The sequence below is a fragment of the Lutra lutra genome, chromosome 1, assembly GCF_902655055.1.
Source record: "Lutra lutra chromosome 1, mLutLut1.2, whole genome shotgun sequence".
NCBI classification, from domain to species: Eukaryota; Metazoa; Chordata; class Mammalia; order Carnivora; family Mustelidae; genus Lutra; species Lutra lutra.
In genome coordinates, this window is record NC_062278.1 from 7,558,073 (window position 1) to 7,582,020 (window position 23,948).

General features: G+C 46.4%; 2 protein-coding genes across 2 annotated transcripts in view; one reads left to right on the forward strand and one right to left on the reverse strand.

Annotated features, from left to right (window-relative positions):
- Nucleotides 1–23,948, forward strand: part of KCNJ6 (potassium inwardly rectifying channel subfamily J member 6) — a 290,935-nt gene that overhangs the window by 166,846 nt on the left and 100,141 nt on the right. The gene's annotated exons all lie outside the window — the stretch shown is intronic.
- LOC125094337 (heat shock cognate 71 kDa protein-like) lies at nt 9,678–11,890 on the reverse strand. The gene has a single exon (XM_047719949.1). It carries the CDS (start codon nt 11,855–11,857, stop codon nt 9,920–9,922), a length of 1,938 nt encoding a protein of 645 aa, XP_047575905.1. The 5' UTR covers nt 11,858–11,890; the 3' UTR covers nt 9,678–9,919.

Consider the following 23,948-nt stretch of genomic DNA (forward strand, 5'->3'; position numbering starts at 1 on the left):
CAAAACAGCAAGAAAATGAGAAGCCTCGAGATTCTGTGTATTATGTAACTCCAACGCCACCTTCCATCTTTTAAATTCAACTGCTTTATTTTGGTTGCTCAGTTTTTCATTTCTCTTCTTCCTTCTTTCTTTAACTTGATAATTTGGTAAGAATAAGGAACTGCCAGAAGTTTTAGAGATACGAGTATAATAACTCCTAAACTAGCTTAGATATTTTCCTGTAGTGTTATTATTATTGTGCAGATTCAGAAACCAAAATAAAAGCACATGATCCCTCAGAGTGTTCCCCGAATGTCCCAGATGTCCCTGACTGCTGTGTCACATGGTAGACGGCCCTGAGTATCATGTCACATCACAGAGATGTCCCTACCAAGTCACATGGCAGACATCCCTGACTGATATATCACATAGTACTTGTCCCTGACTGCTGTGTCACAGTGACCTGTATGTATGGCCTCAGAAAATCAACTTTACTAACCAACCACCTCAAGAAGGATGAAGAGGCTGACATATGGCTGAGACAAAAAAGTCAGACAACTTGCAATGACTCATACAGATGCTTGAAAATAAAAAATCCATACACAGCCACCTACAATATTTTAATTTAAAAATTTTACCCAAGTCCTTTGGAAATATAATTTGCATGAAAACCCACATTTCTAAAAAGGTTTTCAGTTCTCACATATGATTTCCCAGACCTCCAGACTTCTGTGTCTCCTTCTAAGTACAGATCATTTTCAAAGCTTTGGTGTATAAAATACGAACACCGGTTTTGAAATCTAATCGATCCACTACTTTCAGTGGAAACAGGAAACTTAAATTCAAATTCTTGTCAGAGTATTTTTAAAGGCAACTTCAGGATTTGGGGAGGGAAAGGGGAAAAAAATCTTTTAGCCTACCATCTCTTTTGTCTGTGTTTCTAGCTTCCCTGCCCTCTCCCCATTCTCCCCTCCTGGCCAGGAAGTGGTGGTGAGAGGCGGGTTGGCAGCCATGACTCAAGTGTGGGAAGCCTCTCCCATGGAACAGTGGAATTTTAGCTAGAGGGTTCAAGGGTCTCTTGCATACCACAATCCTACTCTCTGTTTGACACTTCTACCCCAATATGTGTTGTCATTAGTAGATTTGAAAGCCAATCTGGAAACAAATGAGGACACATACCTAGGATTTCTAGGGTGGGAATGAGGCCACTTGTATCGCTTTCTTACCCACCTGAACAAAAAAACGTGTGCACAATTCTGAAAGCTATCAGATAGGACGTTCAGAATTATTCTGATCCCGTACACAGAATGCCCAGCACTAAGATATGGTATATAGGAGGCAGGGAGACCCTCAGAATAGTGAAGTTGACCTCAAAAGACTTGAGTCCTATTTTTCTAGATTCTATCTTCATTTCCTTTCATGCAACTGACAGGCAAGTAAAGCATGCCCCTTCCCTTAGTTGGAAGCCCTCCTCAAATTCTCTCAGAGCTATGTGCCCTTTGGATGTTTCCACTGCCTGGGGTCTCGTCACAACACCCCTTCCTACCCAGGGCTTCCCATCCTGTTTCTGCTCCCAAAGCTTACTATTCCTGCTGGTTTTTCCTCTGGCTTTTACTCCACATGGACTACAATGGGATCTAATAGGTTAAATATATGAACAAAATCCTGTCAAAACTCCAGACAGGTGCTGTGTTACCCACCCCCATGTCTTCTGCCCCTGTGCCTAGTGACAACCCATCTGTCTCCAAAAAGTCCTGTGTAAAACACTGGAGACAGGCCCCTGGAGCAGATATTTAAGGAGAGGTAGGCTGGCTTCCAGTGTGGCCAAACCACACTGCAAGAGAGGCAGCCCACTCCACCCACCCATGAGACCAGCCATGCACACATTTGCATTCATCTCTAGCCCAATCCCTCTCAGAAAATAGCTTCCCAGAACTATGCTGTGCTATCTCTAGAGATAAGACTCTTGAACATACTGTGTAGGACACAGAATGAGGGTGTTACATTTAACATCAGATAACTTTGCAGCTTCTAAACAATGGTGTGTTGGTAAATGTTTATCAACAGGCTCTTCAGGAAAAAGAATGTACGCGCATACACACACATGCATATGTTTATTAGAAATCTTGCTGATCTAAAAGAGGTATAGACATAATTTATGATTAATAATATACATAGTAATTTTTATCATAAATGCCCCATAGCCAACTGATTCTTACAGAATTGCTTTTAAATTTTTGCTGGACTCCTGCTTCTGCAGCCAACCTAGGGCTGCAACTGACAAACACATATAGATCCAACATGAATATTGGTTGAGATCTTCATTTAGTGAAATGAAGAAGCTGAAGATGCATGTCAGCCTGCCACTCATTCATCAAAGTCTTGAGCAACTTCTTTGCTGAATTGAGGCATAGTTTTCTGTACTGAAAGAGCATTTCCTCAGTTTCTTTGTGGTATTCACAATGGAATGGGTAAGGACATGTCATACTTATAAGTATAATCCACATTACTAATTGTTGCCTTAAATGCAGACCAGGATTTCTCAACTTCACACTTGACATTTCAGACAAGAGAATTGGATTGTTCTTTGCTGTGGGCTTGTCCTGAGCATATGGAATGTTTCATGGCACCCCTGGCCTCCACTCACTAGATGCCAGTCCCACTGCCACCAAACCCATTCGTGACCATCTGAAGTATCTCCAGACATTGTCAAATGTCCCTAGGGCTAAAACTGCCCCTACTTCAAAATCACTTATCTTGACGATAAACAAAACAATCAATCAAATCTTGAGTGATCATGTTTGACAAATTCCATGTTATAAATAAAAACTCCCGCTCTGACCAGTTTCTAGCCATCAAAGTGACGTCAGCCTTGGGAAAAGATGTGCAGTGGCACGTCAAAATGCAGTGTTTCTACCATGCAGATGCCAGAGAGGTAAATAACCTCAAGAACACAAACATGGAAAAGAAGTAGGAAGGTGATGAGTTTTTAGGGTTGATTACATTTGCCTTTAATTTAATTAATTTAATTGTAAGCTCACATACTTTAATCTTTAACAATGACTATGTTTGACAACAAGCTCATAGAAATTCTTGAATATTTATATCAGCCCTCCAAGCCAGGATAGCCAGGACTGCTTCTTCCTGTGAGAAGGTACAGTCTGGGAGTAAGATATTTGTGGTGCCTCTAGACCTGCACTTTGGAGCGGAGTTTTGGGTTTGTTTGCATGATCTGCCTCAGTTAAGGCATGTTCTGAAAACTCTTTCAAAGGCGGAGATCACTCAGTGACCAAGCACACATTCCCCCCTTAAAAACACAACCGGCCAGCAGACTGCCTGGAAATTCATTTGGGGGAGTCCCATCAAAAAATAACACATTCCTTCAATATTTTCTTCAGAACATGCCAGGCTAACGGCTCCCTGCTCCTTTACTCCCTCCCTAATCTGCTGTGCTTCCCAGATACTCTGCTAATGGCTTACACGGATCCATGTTCTCACCCTATTACTTCGGGAGGAGAAAGTCCCTTCAAGCCAATTGCTTTTCTACTCATTTCTACAAGACAACAGGTAACACGGAAAGTAAGGGCGGCAGGTGGCAGCTCACACCAATGCCCAGCCCCCATGCCCAGGGGCCACTCTCTCCTGCAGCAGAGGGCCCCATGGGCTGGATCAGGGGGCTCAAGCAGCCTCCCTGCACTAAGGCTTAGTCCATGGGGCCGCCCAATACCTAGGGCTCCACCATCCCCTCAGTTGGGACCAAGATGCAGTGAAGTGAGGAAAACAGAGAAGGACCCAGAAGTGGGCCTGGCAAGGACCTTATGTCACACAGAGCCACCCACCCTGCTGGCACACCCTAGCCACACAGAGAGCCAGCAGGGCCAGGATGGGCTCCACAGCCCTCCTGGGATGAGGAGTGGGAAGCAGGACAGAAGGATGTAAGACGGGTAGCTGTTCAAATGAGAATCATCTTATCACATAACGACAGTTCCATTGCATCCATCAAGCTCCACCCCTGCCTTCAAGTCCTGGGAGTGGGAGAAGGGGTCTGCAGGGCCCCTCCTACAAGGAGCAGTGCAGGCCAGGTGGGGCCAAAAGGCTCTGATCCTCAGGATGGATGACGCCAGTCCATGTGCTCTCCAGACACTTTGGAAAATTCCTCTATTGTGATTCCATTCTGTCAGCGGATCCTGCAGATCAGTGGTTTTCGATGACTCGGGGCTTCTCAGAAGCCTGGGAAACCACAGGGAGGAGTATATCATTCACAGAAGCCTGTCCTCATCTGTCATGTTCATTCCTCTGAACAGATTCTGGGAGAGAAAGAGTCCCCTGCTGGAATGAGATTTGAACATCTTCTCAGCCACTGCCCGTGATTGAGATCCCCCCACTGGGGATTTCTAGAGATATGCCCTGCTGGTCCCCACCCCAGAGATGGGTTCATTGCTTTCGGGTGGGGTTTAGATGACACAATTTTTTTAATCTTCTGGGATCCAAAGGTACAGCAGGCTGGGGATGCCGGCTCACCAACACTAATCATAAAATGTAGCTACATGCGCGCCCAAAGACCCAAGGGTGTGTGACTCTTTTCTAGACAGGGTGCCCATGGCCGTGGTATTGTCAGTTGGCTTCCTTGGGGCCCCACCCCACATCTTGGTGGCAAGCCCTCTCAGCTCTTGTCAGCAGGTGCGCAAGGTGTGGGCATTGTTGTTGTCCAAGTGTTGCTCTCACCAGGGTCCTTGGGGGCCTCTTTTTTGGAGCACCAATGAGAGGGGCCAGCAGTCCTGCATGGTCAGCACCCAGAGGAGGAGGAGCCCATTTGCCCCTGAGGCTTGGGCCCAGCCAGCCTGCCAACCCAGGACTGGAAATCTTGGTCTTTAGATTTTCTTAATTTCTAGTAACTTGGGCAGGAAGCCTTGCACCCTTTTCATTTTATGAGTTGCCTTTCATAGTCCAGATGTCTGCCCCCACCCCCAGAAGGCACTAGAAGCGTGGCTCTGGTTGGGCAGTACAGGCAGGGACACCCAGGGCCACAAAGCTGAGCAGGGCCCCAGGAAAGCAGGGAGGCCATTCTGGATGGGCTTTTACTCTCACTTAAGCTTCCCTAGAACATTAAGCTCTTTCCTTGGGGGTCTCTGGGTGAGGGGCAGGGACACGGAGGGAAAAAGGTTGTAGGCTTCTTGCTGTCCACCGTGTACCAACTGTGGACAGATGTTTTTCCAGAGAAAAGGGGAGTCTCCTTGACAGAGTCAGACTGAGGAGTGGGTTCTGAGCACTCCTGGCATGGGGACACTGCCAGGCCATGTTTTATGGCAGCTACAGGGTCATTATATCCTCCAGGCAACCGTCCTGCTCACCAGGAGGAACAGAAGAGAGAGTTCAGATGGACGTCACAGGTCTCCTGGTGAAAAAGGAGGAGGGTGTGCAACGTTCTCACCAGGAAAAGATATGAACATCAGTTTCTCAGATTCCAGGTCAAATCTTGTCCACCCATTTGAGAAAAACTAACAGATGGCAAATAAATATCACTGCCCTCATGGAGCTCTAAGTTTCCTGGCTATCCCAAATCCCTTTTAGCTTCTCCTCTTCTGTTCCTAGTGAACCCAGGTCAGGCACACCTTGCTGCCCTCCTCCCTGGACTTTATCAGACTGTGAGGTAAAATGTATCAAAAGTTCAACACAGTGAGCCTGTGTGTACACGCAAACATGTACACACACACATGCATATTCACATACATGCACATGCTACACACATACCACACAGAACAGCAACATTCGCTTGCCCAGTTTCATGAGCCTGAACCCAGATCCCCAGGACCCATGGCACATGCCTTTCTTCTGACTCCTTCTTCACCACCTGGCTTTGTCTGAGCCAAGTGTGCCTCTTTCAGCCCAAACACTCCACCCAAGGACCCCTGGCCATCCCCTTCTCAACTCAGGCCTAGCAGTGCCCCCATGCCAACTCCAGAAAGTCATGCTGGAAGGAAAGGAAGACTCATTCCTGGCACAGATAAGGAAGAGAGGGAACCAAGCCCTCTCCATTCTGGGCCCCTGGTTTGGGATAACAGGACCAGGCAGGCTCTGGTGAAAGGCAGAGGGCTGACCTCGCCAAGTCTGAGAGGAGGTTCCTGTGTCCAAAAGGCTGCAGACAGGGATAAAAGGAGAAGACAGGTGGTGAGCTCACTGGAAATTCAAAGCAGACACAGAAGCGGGGACCCCAGCACATGACATTGGGACAGCCGGCGACCATGAGGCAGGGCTCTGAGTCCCTGCAGGTGGAGTGCTGAAATGAGTCAGAAGGCTGTCTCCCATTGGCAGGGCCCAGATTTGCCACTGGCTATGGAGAGGAGCGCCCTAGGCTTCCCCACCACCCAGTCAGTCCCTTGTTTGGGGTACATGGTCCACAAGTACAGAAGGTTTGGGAGCAGCATGGTGTATGGTTAGGGGCATGGGTTACACAGTTCAACTGCCTCTGTCTGAATTCTGCCTCTCTGTGATCTTAGGTGAGTTTTTTCACCTCTCTGTATCTCTGTCTCCTTACTCACAGAACAAGGCCAATAACAGCCCTCATTCTGCAAATGCTCCCAAAGTTAGTGACTTGAATAGCAGGAAGCATCATCTCTAGCAGTTTCTATGGGCCGCAGATTTGGGGCAGGCTTGGCTGGGAAGGTCAGGTTCAGGACAGCTTTAGATTCCAGCTGATGCTGGCTGCGCTACAGTCATCAGAAGGCTTGACTAGCTGGGGTTCTGCTTCCCAGAGGCCCCGGGCACAGAGCTGGCCAGTGGGTTTTGGCTGTTGATGGAATCATGAGTTCCTCCTGACATGAACCTCCCTGTAGACCTCCTTGAGCATCCTCACACCACAATGTCTGGCTTCCCCCAGAAAGAGCAACATGAAAGAGAAAGAGCCAGGCAGCAGCTGCCCTTTCATGACCCAGCCTCAGAAGTTCTGACAACATAACCCCTGCCACATTCTCTTGTAAAAGTCACTAAGTCCAGCCCACATCCAAAAGGTGGGGAATTAAGATCCACCTTATGAAGGGAAGGCTGTCAAAGAATTAAGAACGTAGTTTGAAACCACCACAATGTGTTTGGTCAGATGAACACATAGTGAATACATAGATAAAATGGTTGTTTTTATATAAACTTTATATAAAAGCCAGGAAGGAAAAAAATAGGATGCTATATAGGAAAGACCAGGAGAGCTGCTTATATGGCTTGATTTGGGAAGGCTTTCTGAAGAACCAGGAGAAGCCCATGATGGGGATAACCAAGGCAAGAGCATTCCAGGTGGATGGAACTGCAGCTCAAGGGCCCAAGGAGAGAAAGACCTTCAAGGCTTGTGGAACATATGTAAGGTGGTACCAGAACTTCCTGAGGCTGGGTCCAGGTGAGTGTTGTCATACCCAGGGCAGAGAGACAGCATTCCATCTCCCTCCCCGGTGGCATCCTTCCCTTGGACTCCATCTCCAAGTTCTCAAATAATCTGCCACTGCATGCAGGGTCCTGGCTTGCCCCAGAGTGGCACATTCCAGAACAGTGCAGGGGAGGAGGAGGGCACCAGGATACGTCAAGGACATTGAGGGTGAGACAGAGGCATGGCAGCAAGCCAATTCAGAACCAGCAGAGAAGAGGAAGGCAAGAGTGAGCCGAGGACAGTGATGTGCCTAGAGCCAGTCATCACTCTACGGCCACTGGCCCTGCCTGACCCGCAGAAGTGGGAAGCCGGACTAGGGGATTAACTCCTCCCAGGCTTGAACTCAGACCAGTTCATCACTGGGCTGAGGGCCACACGATGGCCAGGAGGCTGCGAAGAAGGCTTAGACTAGGGTTCTATTCTTACCACATGAGTTCTACACCTCAATTTCCTCGCCTACAAAATCTCTAATACTTAGCAAATGATTCTTAATTATCCTCTGGCTCATGAGAGCTGCCTGGTAAATATTCAGGGATTTTGTGAACTGGCTAAACTGCTAAGCTCGCAATCAGCAGCAGTAGGAACATTTATACAATGAAAATCGGCAAACAGTACAAATCAGGGCTTCCCACACACACCTTCCTCCCCACCCCGAACCCCACACCCCCAACTCCACACCCTCCACAGAGCTGGTTTACCAGCCTGCCTCTGTGTATACCTTTATTTCAAGAACTGAAGGCAGGGGTTGTATTTACAGCACCTGACACAATGTGTCCCCCAACAGCTCCTCTTAATCTCTACACTCCCACCAATGCAAACATGACCTCAGCACACCCTTTGGGTCAAAGACCTCAGAGAAGTCACACTGTATCAGCCCTGCAGACAGCTGCACACAGCCATCTTCATGGTGAGCCTGGCTCCACAGCCTCATGATCCTACTCCATTAAGGACTTCATGCCGAGGAGCCTGAGAGGAGAGAGAGAGGGAGCCAACTTCCCTGAAACTCCCTCCACCATGGCCAGGCGAAGCGTGCCTCCAAAGCAGGCCTGGGGACTGTTTCTTTACCACCCTACACACCCTCCACCTGCCCATTTAGGACCTGGAAACTGCCACTTCTCTATATGATGCTAGACTGTCATTCACAGGAGGTGAGCAAATGCAGACATGTAAAGGAATCAAACACCAAGATCTAAGATTCTGAGGCCATGGAGGTGGTGTTGGTGGTGTTTCTTTTTGTTTTTTCTTTTTTTTTAATTTAACTTCAATTTAGTTGACATATACTGTATAATTAGTTTCAGGGGTAGAACTCAGTGATTCAACAGTTGCATACAAGACCCGTGCTCAATATACCACATGCCTGCCTTAACGTCCATCATCCAGTTATGCCATCTCTGCACCCCTCTCCCCTCCAGCAACCTTCAGAGTTTCCTAGAGTTAAGAGTCTCTTATGGGTTTCCTCCCTCTCTGTTTTCATCTCATTTTATCCTCCCTTCTCTTCCCCTATGTTCATCTGTTTGTTTCTTAAATTCCACATATAAGTGAAATCATATGGTATTTGTTTTTATCTGACTTATTTTGCTTAGCATAATACCCTCTAGTTCCATCCGTGTTGTTGCAAATGGCAAGATTTCATTCTTTTTAATGACTGTAGCTGTTTTAATTAAGGAATCATTTGCTAAGGGAAGCATTTTGTGGTAGAATTGGATTTTGGGTCTGACAACATGGGCTCAAGCCAGCCAGTTACTAGATGTGTGACTTCATACAAGTTTGTAATATGGGATGATTGCTTTGAAAATAAATGAGATTATCCCTGTCCTTAGTACTCACTAGGGGCTACACACACCCGCCCCACCGCCCACCGGTGCTTTACATGGTGCATAGCTCCAAAGCAAGGCAGGCGTGGCCTCTGCCAGGCAAGCTGACCTCCCGAGGGGTAGGTAGAGAGCTGTGGGTGCACTCCAAGGGCTGGATGCCCTGCCCAATGGGCCTCCATTTCCACATACGAGTGGTCTTCTTCCTGGGGCAGCAAGCGAGCCATATTCCAAGGACGTATCTCTAACACTGACGTCTGTGGCCTACACAGTCCGTTAAGGAATGGTCTCACACTCGGCCATTCCATGGTGTAATGGTGAGCTCTCTGGACTCTGAATCCAGGAATGGTATTGCACTCCCCATGTTTATTATAAAACAGTGTTCAAGCTTTCATTTCTGATGGAATGAACAAACAATTGTCTCTGGTATAGCTTATTTTCTTTGAGTCAATTTTATGCTTTTATTCATTTTTTTTGTGCCAATTTTAAATACAGTTTTATTTAAGACATTGCATTTTCCACTTAACAATACAGTGCTTATAAAGTGCAATGTTTATTTCCTTTCCCTGTGCACATATTCCATATTCAAGTATCAAGAATGCCCAGTTTTTTTGCTATAGCAGCTCAACATTACAACTGCCATGGAATTTGCTACAAATTTGGGTCCTTTGAATATTGTGTGTGGAACAATGCTCAACCCAATTATTCTCAGGTTGGTTTAGTCAACCTCTTCAATGGTGGGCCCAGAGGAGGCTCCACCAGAGGGAGGAGCTCCACCACCAGGGAAGCCTCCAGGCATTCCTCCTGGCATGCCCCCTGCACTCTGGTACAGCTTGGTGATGATGGGGTTGCAGACTTTCTCCAACTCTTTCTGCTGGTGTTCAAATTCTTCCTTCTCTGCAGTCTGGTTCTTATCAAGCCAGTTGATGATTTCATTGCACTTGTCAAGAATCTTCTGTTTGTCTTCATCATTTATCTTGCCCTGAAGTTTTTCATCTTCAACAGTTGCTTTCATGTTGAATGCGTAAGACTCAAGTGAATTCTTGGAAGACACCTTGTCCCGCTGTTTCTCATCTTCAGCTTTGTACTTCTCAGCTTCCTGGACCATGCGCTCAATATCTTCCTTGCTCAAGCGGCCCTTGTCATTAGTGATGGTAATCTTGTTCTCTTTTCCTGTGCTCTTATCCACGGCAGAGACATTGAGGATACCATTAGCATCAATATCGAAAGTGACCTCAATCTGAGGGACACCACGAGGAGCAGGAGGTATGCCTGTGAGTTCAAACTTTCCAAGTAGGTTGTTGTCCTTGGTCATGGCACGCTCACCTTCATACACCTGAATAAGCACACCAGGCTGGTTGTCCGAGTAGGTAGTGAAGGTCTGTGTCTGTTTGGTAGGAATGGTAGTATTACGCTTGATGAGAACAGTCATGACTCCTCCAGCAGTTTCAATGCCAAGAGAAAGTGGAGTGACATCCAATAGCAGTAAATCTTGAACATTTTCAGATTTGTCTCCAGAAAGGATAGCTGCTTGGACAGCTGCACCATAAGCAACAGCCTCGTCAGGGTTGATGCTCTTATTCAGTTCTTTTCCATTGAAGAAATCTTGGAGAAGTTTCTGAATTTTGGGGATACGGGTAGAACCACCCACCAGGACAATATCGTGGATCTGAGACTTGTCTAACTTGGCATCTCGAAGGGCTTTCTCTACAGGGTCCAGGGTGCCACGGAACAGGTCAGCATTTAATTCTTCAAACCGGGCACGAGTGATAGAGGTATAGAAGTCGATTCCTTCATACAGAGAATCAATCTCGATACTGGCCTGGGTGCTGGAGGAAAGTGTACGCTTAGCACATTCACAAGCAGTACGGAGGCGACGAACTGCCCTCTTGTTTTCACTGATATCTTTCTTATGTTTGCGCTTGAACTCTGCAATAAAATGGTTGACCATTCGGTTGTCAAAATCTTCTCCACCTAAGTGGGTGTCTCCAGCTGTGGACTTAACCTCAAAGATCCCATCTTCAATAGTAAGGATGGACACATCGAAAGTGCCGCCTCCCAAGTCAAAGATCAGCACATTCCTTTCAGCTCCAACTTTCTTGTCTAGGCCATAAGCAATAGCAGCAGCAGTTGGCTCATTGATGATGCGAAGCACATTGAGACCAGCAATAGTTCCAGCATCTTTGGTAGCCTGACGCTGAGAATCATTGAAATACGCAGGTACTGTGACAACTGCATTGGTAACGGTCTTCCCAAGATAAGCCTCTGCGATTTCCTTCATTTTCGTCAAAACCATAGAAGACACCTCCTCTGGATAAAAGCTTTTTGTCTCTCCCTTGTATTCTACTTGGACCTTGGGCCTGCCAGCATCATTCACCACCATGAAAGGCCAATGCTTCATATCAGACTGGACAACAGCATCAAATCTCCGTCCAATCAGGCGTTTGGCATCAAAAACTGTGTTGGTGGGGTTCATCGCAACTTGGTTCTTCGCAGCATCACCGATCAATCGTTCGGTGTCCGTGAAGGCGACATAACTTGGGGTGGTCCGGTTTCCCTGATCATTGGCAATTATTTCCACTTTCCCGTGCTGGAAGACACCCATGCAGGAGTAGGTGGTGCCAAGATCAATGCCAACTGCAGGTCCCTTAGACATGGTTGCTTATGTGTGGGCCTGGCTCAGGCTGAGAAAACAGCAATCCAAAGATGTAGCCCCGCGTTCAATGCGCTTTTATTCATTTTTAATGACAGTTTTGCCCAGGTCATAACTGAGGCCAGCAGGTGCTGCATCAAGGATTAGGAGTTTCACAAGCAGATCTCACTAAATCCCCCCAGAGTCTTCAGATGCATGCCACCATTCCTGTTTCCAAACAAGGGAGCTGCACTGCCATCCATCCATCCACAGAACCCAAAAGAGCTTAATCCAAAATAATCTCAATGGAATTAAGCCTGCTGGACATTTATTTTCCCTCTCAATGTCTACCAAGTGACCACATACAGACACTGAATAAAGACTTCAGACAACCTGTGTGTCCTGCATGAAGTATTCACCCAACACAGAGGTCTCCAAAAGTTGATGGCTCTGCCACGGGCCAACAGGTGCTGTGTGAGAAGTGCCTGGACAAACCAGCAGCCTTCTCTCAACCAACACTGAGCTCTGCATGCCTATACCACTTTCCTTCTCTCCATCCCTCTCACTCCAAGGCTAGACCCTTGGTAGCACCCCTGCCCAACATGGCTCTGGTGAGCTGATCAGGGACTCAAGATAGCTGTGCTTTCTTTCTGGTCCAAGGCAAAGAGAGGACACCTTTGCTGTTCTCCCAATTATGAACATCTAAACCACGGATGGTGCAGGTCCTCCACCCCTTTAATTGCCGCCCGTGACAAAGTGCACACAGATTTGCTTCTCCAAATCCAAACCCAGTGTGTTGTTTTAAAGAAAACCTGGCCTCTCCCTACTTTATTTTTGGCTTTGCTTTAAAAAAAAAGACTTTCAACTACAGATGAAAAGCGCTCAGGTAGCATTTGAAGATTTGCAGGACTTAGAAAGAAAAAGTCTCAGAAAAGCATCTTTCATTCCTGGGGCCAGCTTTTCCTTATCTTCCCTGAGAATCTTTGTATGTGTGTTTGTGTATTTTTTTTTTAATTTTCATTATGCCACTGAGCATAGACATTCCAGAAATAGACAACCAGAGACTATAAAAGTTAGCCAAGACCCTTTTGATTCTACTCCTTCTTGACTGTTATTTCTGCTCCTTCCATAACACTAGATAATTCTGTTTGACTTTTGATCAACTAAGCCAGTTGCTTCTTTTCTTAGAATTACAAGGGGGTCTCACGTGGGTCTTTGAAGAATTAAAATTTGTTTCACAGGCAGAATTGCAGTCTATGTGTTTTATTACTGAACACATATTAGAATTGGCTGGAGTTTGCTACCTTGGGAAGCTAGAAGTCCTTCATGAAACTTTGGAAGTTGTACCATTGCCCAGAGGTGCTCACACATACCCACCCTATGACCAGGCAATGGTCACATAGGGTCACATACCTACTCTATGACCTGTGATCCTAAGCTGAGGCTGAAGTCTTGGAGATAACCCCCAGAAGGGGAAACAAGTCTTCCCTAATTCTCAGGGACGAATTCCAGGCCTTTCTTCCACCCATCCCAAACATCTTAGGCAAGAAACGATTCAAAATGAGGGATGAGGTAAACCCAGCCACAGCTTCTCACCCTGCAGCAGCAACACACTGCCTTGCATCTGTGCTATGATTCCTAGTGTGCACAGCCCCTTCACGTGCATCCCCACTGGAATCTCACTCAACCGACTGTGTGGGTGAGGAAACTGAGTCATGAAACAGCACCAAATCCAGTGTCCTGTGGTACAGCACAGTCTTAAGCCAGATAAGCCAGAACCTCTGGAGATAAGGACAAAGTATGTTTCTTCCTTTGTTTTAAACTTTTATTTATATATTCAACAAAGTGACACACGTTGGGTGCCCACTAAGTGCCAAGCTCTGGAAAGATACACAGTTCATACCAGAAGCTTTGAGCTATTGTGACCAGACTGGTGTTCTGCTAACAAACTGTGGAATTAGGAAAAAAAAAAAAAAAAAACATAAAAAGCCTCCTGCTTTTTTAGCTGCCTCACTGTTTCACAAAAAGCCAGTTTCATTTAGCTCAAGTGAACAATACTGTAGAGTTACAAAGTTTTGTCCCATTGGGATTCCAGAAGCTCTTTCTGGGGAAGCATCACCATCCTAAAACAAACAGGAGGAAAGACAAACAAACAGGAACACATTCTCAGTGACAGTCTGGCATGGACCCTCCTTGCCCTGGAGATTCTCTTCCTCCACAACTGCCTCTTTCATACACCAGACTTAGAGGATGAGTTTACAGATGACATCCATGTTTAACCCTCTGTTGGCTGCAGAAGGCTTATCTATTTCCCAGGCCCCAGATTTTCTTAAAACATTCATGAAAACTAGCTACAGGCATGCCATCTTTGATCTCAGACCTGAAAAAGCAGCCTTATGCTCTAGAGTCATTTAGCACACACTCAAGTGTCCAACCGTATTCCCAGTGGAATAAACCAGCCAGGGGAGATGAGATGAGGAGTGACAGTAATGATATCAGATGGCTCAGAGGCTGAGGACGGTGAGGACTGAGGCCAGGCCCTGCTCTGACGATCGGAGAGCCCCAGTGATTCTTTTTAGTGTAGTCTCTTATTTTGCAAAGCTCACCTATAAAACACATTACAGTGGCAGTGTTCCTTTGTTCTGCAAGTAACAGGTACCTCAAATGATGAAAAGAAGTAGAAGAAAGTAGAACAGAGAGCCCTCAGAAATTCATTCTTTCTTAACATCATCCAAGTAGGCCTCCACCTACTTTCTCTCCAGATTTCTCTTTCAGCACCGGTTGATGAAACTGGAGAGAACTTTGTGGTCCTGCCTGATTACCAGGCAGACTGCTGTCCATCTCTCCAGACTCGGCCCTCTGCTTCTATTTTGTTTATGAGGCTGGGACACAGCCTCACCGTGAACTCTGTGCCTTTGCCATTTACAACTAGTGAAGCTTCTTACATCATAGTTCATCTTCCATCAGAAATCTGGGGGTCCCATGAAGAAACACACAGGTGCCCTCAGTGTTCTGATTACAGGGCACCAGGGAACATCCAGGATCACAGCCATCATCCAAACCAGGAAATGCTAACTGGGGGCCCCTACTGTGCACTCTGGTTGTTTCCAAAGTTCAGAGTGCCCTGCTTCCACCTCTGGGCATCAGGAAGCCCCCACAGATTTGCAGACAACCAGGCTGCCTTCCTCAGCACGGTACAGACCTATGCCACCAGTGAGCATGTGTTTGCAAGGCAATTTCTGTGTTGCCATCTCAGCCATATTCAACACGCAGCCTGGCCCCTGGGGCTGTCTTCTCAGAGGCCCTGCCCATGCTCCCTGCCTGACAATTTACTATATACCACCTTAGGCTGCCTCCCGAACTCGAGTATAAATTCCTTCCCAGGCAGAGAAAAGTCTTACAGTCCTCCAGAGTCTCCTGTCCCCCACAGCTTGCAGAACTATGAAGTCACATCTCAGTGCAGCTCCTAGACCAGGTTGGCCCGCTGCATAAACGCCAAGTCCCGGAGAAGTGAAATGTGGGTGTCGGGTTCCCTGAGGTTGCAGGAAAGCGGTCTGGTCGCCCGTGGCCATCAGGCCAGGCTTCCTAGGAAATGAAGCCTCATCTGTCATCAGGATTTACCAGCACCGATGGGGTCCGGTGGCTCCAGTGACGCAAGACCAGTGGGTCGGCCAAGACCAGTGGGTCGGCCATGTCTGCGACCCAGCCTCTCCACCTCTACAACCCCGCCTGCCCGTGTCTGCTCCTTGCCCTGCTCCTCTCTCATCCGCCTGCCTCCTATCTCAAAGCTTCTGCTTACTGCCCTCTCTCTGACCCTCCCGGCTTCCGCGCCACCTACTACCTCTCCCACTAGCTCACACTGACTTCCCCGAGGGAAGACACGAGGTGATCGGCAACCATCCAGTATAGTCATCTCCTATTGGACAGAGCTCCATTTCAGGCCTCCTCATAGGCCTGAAGGTCAGCCTATAGCAGCTCTTTTCTCAGTCAGGTGTCCATCTCTGCTCCAATCAGCTGTGAGCAGAGTAGCAAGGCTGCTTGGGAAGGAAAGCTTGTGCTGGAAAAACCCCCTAAAGGGCGTGGAGGGCATTGCAGGCTCTGATTTCCAGTCTCGTCAGGACGAAGAGCCACCTGCGTTGCACATGCAACGCTCAGAGGCCAGGAGAGCTCTTCTTCGGGGGACTCACCTTCAGTAGCCATTGAATGTTGAACTGAATTTGCCAAGTAGCGAGAGTCCCATGCACTGGCCACCCATTCTTTATGCTAACACGCTCTTCCGAACTCGATGCATTCTGTTGGCGCAGTGAAAATGCCTCCTTCCTTCCCTCCTTTCCTACCTTCCTTCCTCCACTAAGAATACACTGAGGACTTGCCATATGTCATTGTGCTGGGGCCTGAGAATACAGGAGTCAAGAAGACACAGTTCCTGTCTTCAGAGACCTCATAACCGTAGAGAGCTTACAGTACAGTACGGTGGTTTGTGACATGTTCGTGCTCTACATCATTCTCCCTTCTGGTGAGGATTTGGGAGGAAGTGTTTTAAAAGGTGCCACAGTCACTTTTAAACTCAGTACACAGGAACTGAACCGCTTTTAGTCACGACCCTTCTGTGGCACCATAAACATCACATTTCAAGGGAAGCCTATCCTCGGAGGTGGAGCGCCCAGGGACAGCTGGGTTCCCCACAAAGGTCTAGTTCCCTGGGTGGGTCGAGCGAAGAAGCACTTCTCACTGCACTCAGCAAGAGCAGACTCACCAAACACGGGAGCAGCCAAACCTGCACTTCAGTCCCAGAGCACTCTCATGTGTGAGTGAGTGTGGAAACAGGCACAACCTCGTACCAGGGTAAGTGCCCACTTCCCACCTCCTCTCCCTGGACCCTGCGCTAGCACAGGGGCACACCAAGCCTGCGCTCATCAGCAGTTCACACTATCCACATTTTGCTCATAGAATGCCCAGCAGTCCAGGAAGGCTTGCAGAACAACGACATCATGAATTATTTCTGCCCTGAAGAATTCCAGTGAGAAATTAGACAATTAGCCAGTGTTCATGAGATCGAAGACAGATGCCATGGTGTTCCCTCTGTGTGTGCAGCTCTGTCTCTCTGGTGCTTGGATTTGCTCAAGCTGTCCCGTCCAAATCACAGTATTCCTTCCTGGTTCTCAAAGATGTTCTTTCAATTGTTCACACGTTTCTTCAAAAGGACATCATAGAAACCCAAGTAAAAACAGGGGTCTCTCATTTCAGAGGGTTTGTAGTTAGTTTCATTGATTTTACTAACCCCAAACCCATAACAAGGACTTCTTTGAGTGTGTAACAAGATCACAGCTTTAAACAACCAGTTCTTACCAAGTTTTAGTTTCTAATAAAACTATTACCAAAATGTAGGCTTCTTTGTTTTGCTACCAATAAAGCAGCAAATAGTTTTAAATATATAAATCCAAATGTGTTATCCCACTGATAAAAGTTCAGAGCCGTGACTTTTTAGCCCAGCCCTTACCTCTCCTAAGATAACATCCTACCAATAGTCAGTTTGCACTGGTTGGAGCTCCTTTGGTGACAGGATGAGGCAGAGCAGGCAGGTAAGATTATTGCCCTTTGACAAATGTCACTCATCCTCTGGCACACTAGCCCCAAAGGCAGCAGTTTGTCCTGTTTCCCATGCTGTCTCAATCCGTTATTCCTTTGCAACAAGATAGAGGACTTGCTTAAGACCATTTTTCAACCTCCAAGATCTTTTAGATTCAATCTTTTTTTTTAATTTATTTATTTTATTTTTTATTTTTTATTTTTTTTATTTTTTACTTATTTTTTATTTTTTTAATTAATCATTTTTTTATTTATTTTCAGCATAACAGTATTCATTGTTTTTGTACCACACCCAGTGCTCCATGCATTCCGTGCCCTCTCTGATACCCACGACCTGGATCCCCCAACCTCCCACCCCCCGCCCCTTCAAAACCCTCAGATTGTTTTTCAGAGTCCATAGTCTCTCATGGTTCACCTCCCCTTCCAATTTCCCTCAACTCCCTTCTCCTCTCCATCTCCCCTTGTCCTCCATGCTATTTGTTATGCTCCACAAATAAGTGAAACCATATGATAATTGACTTTCTCTGCTTGACTTATTAAGCTAAGAGACTAGAAGTCACTTAGGACTGTGACCCACAAACATGACTTTCCTAGTTCCTTGCAATACAATGAGCTTAAACATGAAGACTCCCTTTACACTGGCCTCTAAATCCTCTTGGAAGGTGGCCAGGACAGGCCTGACATCTCGACTTTGTCTCACAGCACAGAGAGTTATGGCCAGGTTCTGGGCATGGGTGAAATAAAAGTTCCATCTCACACAACCTAGTGACAAATCAAGTCCATGTGTGTTTATTAGGCAGCTCCTGCAGGGTTCCTGGCATGATGCCACATTCCAACCACTGCTAGAAGGTGTTTCTTCTAGTTATGTTACTATTTGCCCAGCCTCACCCACATACACATCTCTGCCCAGCTGTTTCCCAAGCAAAGTTGCTCCTGGGTCTCCTACTGGCTGCATGCACAAACGCAGCTTTCTCAAAAGAATTCCAATGCCCGCTCCTGCCCTCTCTCCCTGGGCAAATATGCCCTGGAGCTAGCTACATACTTGCTGCTGTGCTACCCAACATGACACCTACTTGTCACCTAAACTGCCCATGTCCCACCTCAAAAACTAGAAATTAAAGGGATTGATCCACACATTTCTAAAATTAATGCCTCCTACCAAAAAGTGTGTGTGTGCATGTATGTGAGAGAGAGAGATGGATGTGAGGGTTAAATATCATTGCCTACTCAGGATTGATGGATTGCTCCTTACCTAGTAAAACAGCACAATGCAAAGATTACCTTGAAATACATAATGCTTAGGTCCCTCCCACAGCTTTATCCCTGGACCTTCCCCTTGTCATTGCAGCTCCCTGGCGTCCAAGTTTAGATCAATAAAACCCCAGTGGGGGCACTCACACCCACTGAGTTTGTCCTTTGTACTACAAAGCTGAGTACAAATTTGAGTAAAGTGGGCAAGAATTAAATTAAACTGTGAGTTCCTAGAGCAGGTGTCAACCTGAGCAGAGCATGTTGGGAATTGATAGCCAGTGGCTGAAGCAGAAGCCCCAGACTAATACTGAAAGAAATCACCTCTGAAACCTTTGGCTGAGACCTGACCTTGTGATTCTGAACAATGCCGTTATCTATTACCAGAATCCAATGCTGCAGTATTTGCATCAACATAAAGCCAAGCTCTGAGAAAAGTACTCAAAAAAACAAACAAACAAACAAGCAAACAAGCAAAACAAAACAAAACAAAACAAAACAAAACACTTCTGCAATTTCTAGGGTTGTACTCCTGATGTCAGTCTCTGAAAGTCTTGTTTCCTCCTCTCCCTAAAGCTATTGAGCCCAGTCCCCACCTCCTTGCCCACCACTCCAACCTGTCCAAAACACAACTGAAAACCCATCTCTTTTACAGGCTGGCTCTGACAAGTACGGTTCTGTAATAATTCACATATTCTTTTAGAAAAACTTCAATTAGCCCAGCAGCTGTGGATCGGCTCACAGCTCTCAGATGCAAGACTCATCACCTAGATTTCCCTCCATGGCATGAAACTGGCACTGAGTGCCTGCTGTCCAGGGCTGGGGAGCCATCCTGTAACAGGCATTATGGACAGGTTGTACAAATGGCCCAGGAGGCTCACATGGTTCACAAAATGTGTGAAGGGCCTTCTGGTCTACACAGTCCATTGGAAGGTGTAAGAATGTTTGAGCATGAGGTTCACTTCTCCATATCCAGCAAAACCACCAAGACCTTCACTGTGTCTCCCATGTCTCAGCACTGTGACTTAGTCCCCCGGCATTTCCATGTTCTCCTGTGTTAGTTTCCTCATCTTGCTCTAGCAAAAGACCTTAAACTTGATGTATTAAACAACACAAATTTACTATCTTACAACGATGTTGGTTAGAAGTTTGATGTGGGTCTCACTGGGCTAAAATCAAGTTTTCAGCAAGACTGCCTCCCTTCAGTAGGTTCTAGTGAAGAATCCATTTCCATGGCTTCTCTGTCTTCTAGAGATGGCTCACATGACCAGCAACATGGGGCTGAATCTTTCCTGTGCTACAATTTCTGGTTGTCCCTCTTTGACCTCCAAGGACCCTTGTGATGTTATCCGGCCCACTGGGATAATCCAGGATAATCACTCTATCTTAAAGTCATCTGCTTAGTGACCTTAATTCCATCTGCAATCTTATTCCCCCTTGTCATGGAAGCTACCGTAGTCACAGGGTCCAGAGATTAAGACATGAATATCTTAGGAGACTATTATTCCACCTGCTACACACTCCTGCAGAGATCCTGCCCATTCCCTGTGTAATGTTCAGACACTCAGGTCCCCACACTTGCAAACCAGCCACCATCTTCAGGTCATGGTGTCTCTCCCCCTAAGCAAGGCCTCTGCCAGCTTTTCCTGACTAAACCCCAAACCTTCACCCCTTTGTTCCCTTTGGGAACAACCCAACTCTTTGCCTGCCACAGCCAAGGCTTTGAAAATCAAAAAAATGTACTTCTCTAAGTACGAAAAAAAAGTACTTCTCTAAGGCAAGACACAAATCCTTTCTGGACCTCTCCAGAGGGGACAAATACCTGCCCCTTTCAGAGAAGGAGAAAGTTCAGCCAATTTCTCGGTTGTCTTCTACAATCACCTTCTTGTTTCTGAACTCCTTCAGTATGCCTCTTCCTCCCATTATGCTTGTTTAGGTCTGAAACCACATCCTATAGCCCTGGAACCATCCACCAGGGCTCACACAGTGCTCTGTGCATATGTTCAAATGTTCCATTGATTTCACACCAAGACATGCAACAGTGGAGGCTTTATCTGGGCAAGTCTCCAAAAGTCATAGAAAATATAAAAGAATGTAGAGCTTTGCCACCAATTCCAATAGCCAACAAAATTCTATCACTGGAAAGCTTAAAACTGTTGCTTGGGTTCTATTTGGACACAGTGTTAGAACATTAAAAAAAAACAACAAAAAGCTATAGAGCCATCAAAGAGAATAAAGGACAATTTAGGAAACATGAAAAAGTTGTAGACTACCACTCCAAAAGTTTGGTCTTGAAGGAAATGACATCATTCATTCATTTAGTCATTTACTGAGCTCTTCAACATTTATTGAGCTCTTCTTATGTGCCAGGCCCAATTTTAAGCTCCTAGTTTAAGGTCACAAGAGACCTCATGCCCTCTCCCCGACCCCCCACAGTTTAATCACAGGGGAATTACTCAGAGCAAAGTGAGTGTTGTGGAAGATAAGGACTTTGACCTCAGTCAGGAACCTGGGCAAGTAAGTGGACTTTACAGATTACCAACCTGCTGGGCAGAAAGAGGGAAGGGGCTTTTTCAAAATTCCATACTTTCTTTGAATCCTCATTTGTAATGACCACTACCCAGGGGAATCCCAAAACCCTCTCCTGCTGCCATGCCTCCAACACGTACCTCCTCCCCACCACCACCACCATAAGCCTGGTCTCTAGTCTTGGGTGTCTTGGGACTCTTTCTGAGAAACATTGCCTAGAAGAGAAGTTGCTAATCCTGTGATGCCCATGTTATTTCTTGCTGTCCTTACTTCAGGAGGCATTTAATCTCCCTTACTATAAATGAACGGGAAAGGCATTGGAATGGGGCACTTCTTCTTTCGAGAAAGACATTGGAATGGGGGTCCTGCCACTTTTTCCCTCTGCCCCCTTCCCAAGAGGACATGCTTGGTGAGACAAAAGCCCCAGATGAGGCCTTTGAATTTTATCAATGGGACCACTGAACGGCTTATGGCAGCGCAGGCACATGGTCAGGTCTGAATGGGAGAGAGCTCTGTGGAAAAGCACGTGGAAGGAGGAGAGCCTGGAACTGTGGCCCAGTCTTGAATGCAACTGCACTAATCCAGACAGAAACTAATGAGGGGGTCATAAAATACCAGAATGGGCTGGATGGTTTGCACATGAATGTGTGTTGATGTACAGAGATAGCCAGAGAGATGTTCACTAAAATGTTAACAGTGGCTACTTCTGCTGGCAGTGCCTAGAGTGAGGTTTTTGCTCTCTTCTTTATACTTAACACTTTTCTGGGTTGCTTAGAATTTTCTCCATGAGGATATATTATCTTTATAATCAAGAACAAAAAAGCTTTGTTGCTGTTATTTAGTAAAAACTGGCAATGACCCTGAAGAGACTGACTATATAAATGGGTGATGGCCAGACCACATAAATAAAAATAGAGCTCTGACCCACAGCCTGCAGCAACACGCCTGGGAAACCAGCTCCTCATGGACAGTAAGCAACCCAGGAAGCCAACCCACTATAAGTCAGATGCATCTCTAGTAACAATCCTGGAAGCTAAACAATGAGTTCCATAACAGTTGGCCCCAAATGGCCAGGATTTGATTAATAACTGAGAGCTTCCCTAATATTTGTTTCTTCTTCTATCTTAGTGCCAACTAGAGAAAGCCAAATATGCACCCTAATTAATCACATAGGATGTCCCGCTGCTAGCTGGCTGCCTACAGCAACACCAGACCTATAGCCTCCATTAGCACCTGCCTGAAGCCCTTCCTTCTCTCCACCATGAAGCTTTCCCACTCCCCTGCTTGCCTTTGAGTCTCTGCCAAAATGCAAGTGCCATGGCTGAGTACCTTGCTGTAGCCATGGCTGAGTACCTTGCTGTAGCAAACTCTAAACACATTCTAGTCTTGTTTTCTTATTGATTGTGTTTCACTTAATTCCTCAACCTGAACAGTTCTGTTATAGCAGGGATAGCAAAGAGGGACTATGAGGAAAATCTATTAGAAAGAAGTCGTGGGACTTGGAATCTACCAGCAATAGGGGTGAAAGAGAGAGGCAAGGATGCCTCTAGCTTCTGGCTTAGGGTTCTGAGCACATGCTGGTGCCATCTCTGGGGTCCTATAAAGAGAAGGAATACATGGGAGAGGTACATGTCAGAGTCTTCAGGAGACAGGAAGCTCACATGGTGGCAGGGGACAAAGGAGGCTTAGAAGACTCTGGAGGTATGGGATAGGCTATGGGAAACCAGCCAGGGATGGAAAGGCACCCTGAGCTGGGAACAGCTGGAGCTATCATCACACTGAGCCAAAAGGTGCAAAGAGAGGAAATTAGATAGAACTATTGAATAAGAGTATGATGGTAAGGGTAGGAACTCAGTCCATTTCAGCTCAGCCTGGGGCCTAGAGGAAGATTCCATTTTCCACCTGCCCTTTGATCTCCTGTCAGTGCCTCCCAGGAGCCAAACCCACCAGGAAGCCAGAAGATATGAGAAACCTAATGCATCTATAAGAGCCATTCTCCTGGTATATAGAGCATCAAAGGGGTGCAGGGAACCTCTCTGGGGGCCCGTGGAAAATTGTTAGCCCAGACAGCATGAGGATGATGAGTTACATCTTGAAAATGTTCATTTTGGGGATCCTATGGAAATCCAGGTGGAGATAACTTGCAAGCAAGTCAACATGACAGCGTAGAAATTAAAAGAAAAATTTGAGTTGCAGAGCTAGTTGTGAAAGTCATCTAAATACAAGGAGAATTTCAGAACAGGTGACCTCTCCCTAAGAGAGGAATGAGAAGAGAAGCAGGCTGAGGACAAACTCTGGGTCTCCTACACTGAAGTGGGAAGACAGGAAAACTTACAAAGAGGAAGAACCAGTCAGAGACCTAGGGGAACAAACAAGAATGTCTATCAGATTTTCAGTTATACTTTTCAGCAGTGAGGTCTACCACTAGATTAGGCAAAGATCTAAATCAAAGGTATAGAATCACACCAAACATAAATAAGACTTGAAGTACATGATGTTTGGGGGCTCTAGGGGAAGGGCAATGAGGAGTTACTGGCAATCACAGGGTCTGCACATTCTTGAACATACTTTTTAAAGTAATCCCAGCAAGGATTCTTTACAAGCCAACCTAGAATAATTGACTTGTGGGAAACAGCAGGGTGACAGACTGTGACTATCAACTCTCAACACAGGTGGTGTCACCGGTGCTTTGAAGCTGGGACCACCACTCATTCCTTCAGCAATAGATTCCAATTCCTAGTAATTATTG

Bases quoted from the DNA above. Each gene is read 5' to 3' on its own strand.
- LOC125094337 (XM_047719949.1), bottom strand. From the start codon at position 11,857: ATGTCTAAGGGACCTGCAGTTGGCATTGATCTTGGCACCACCTACTCC.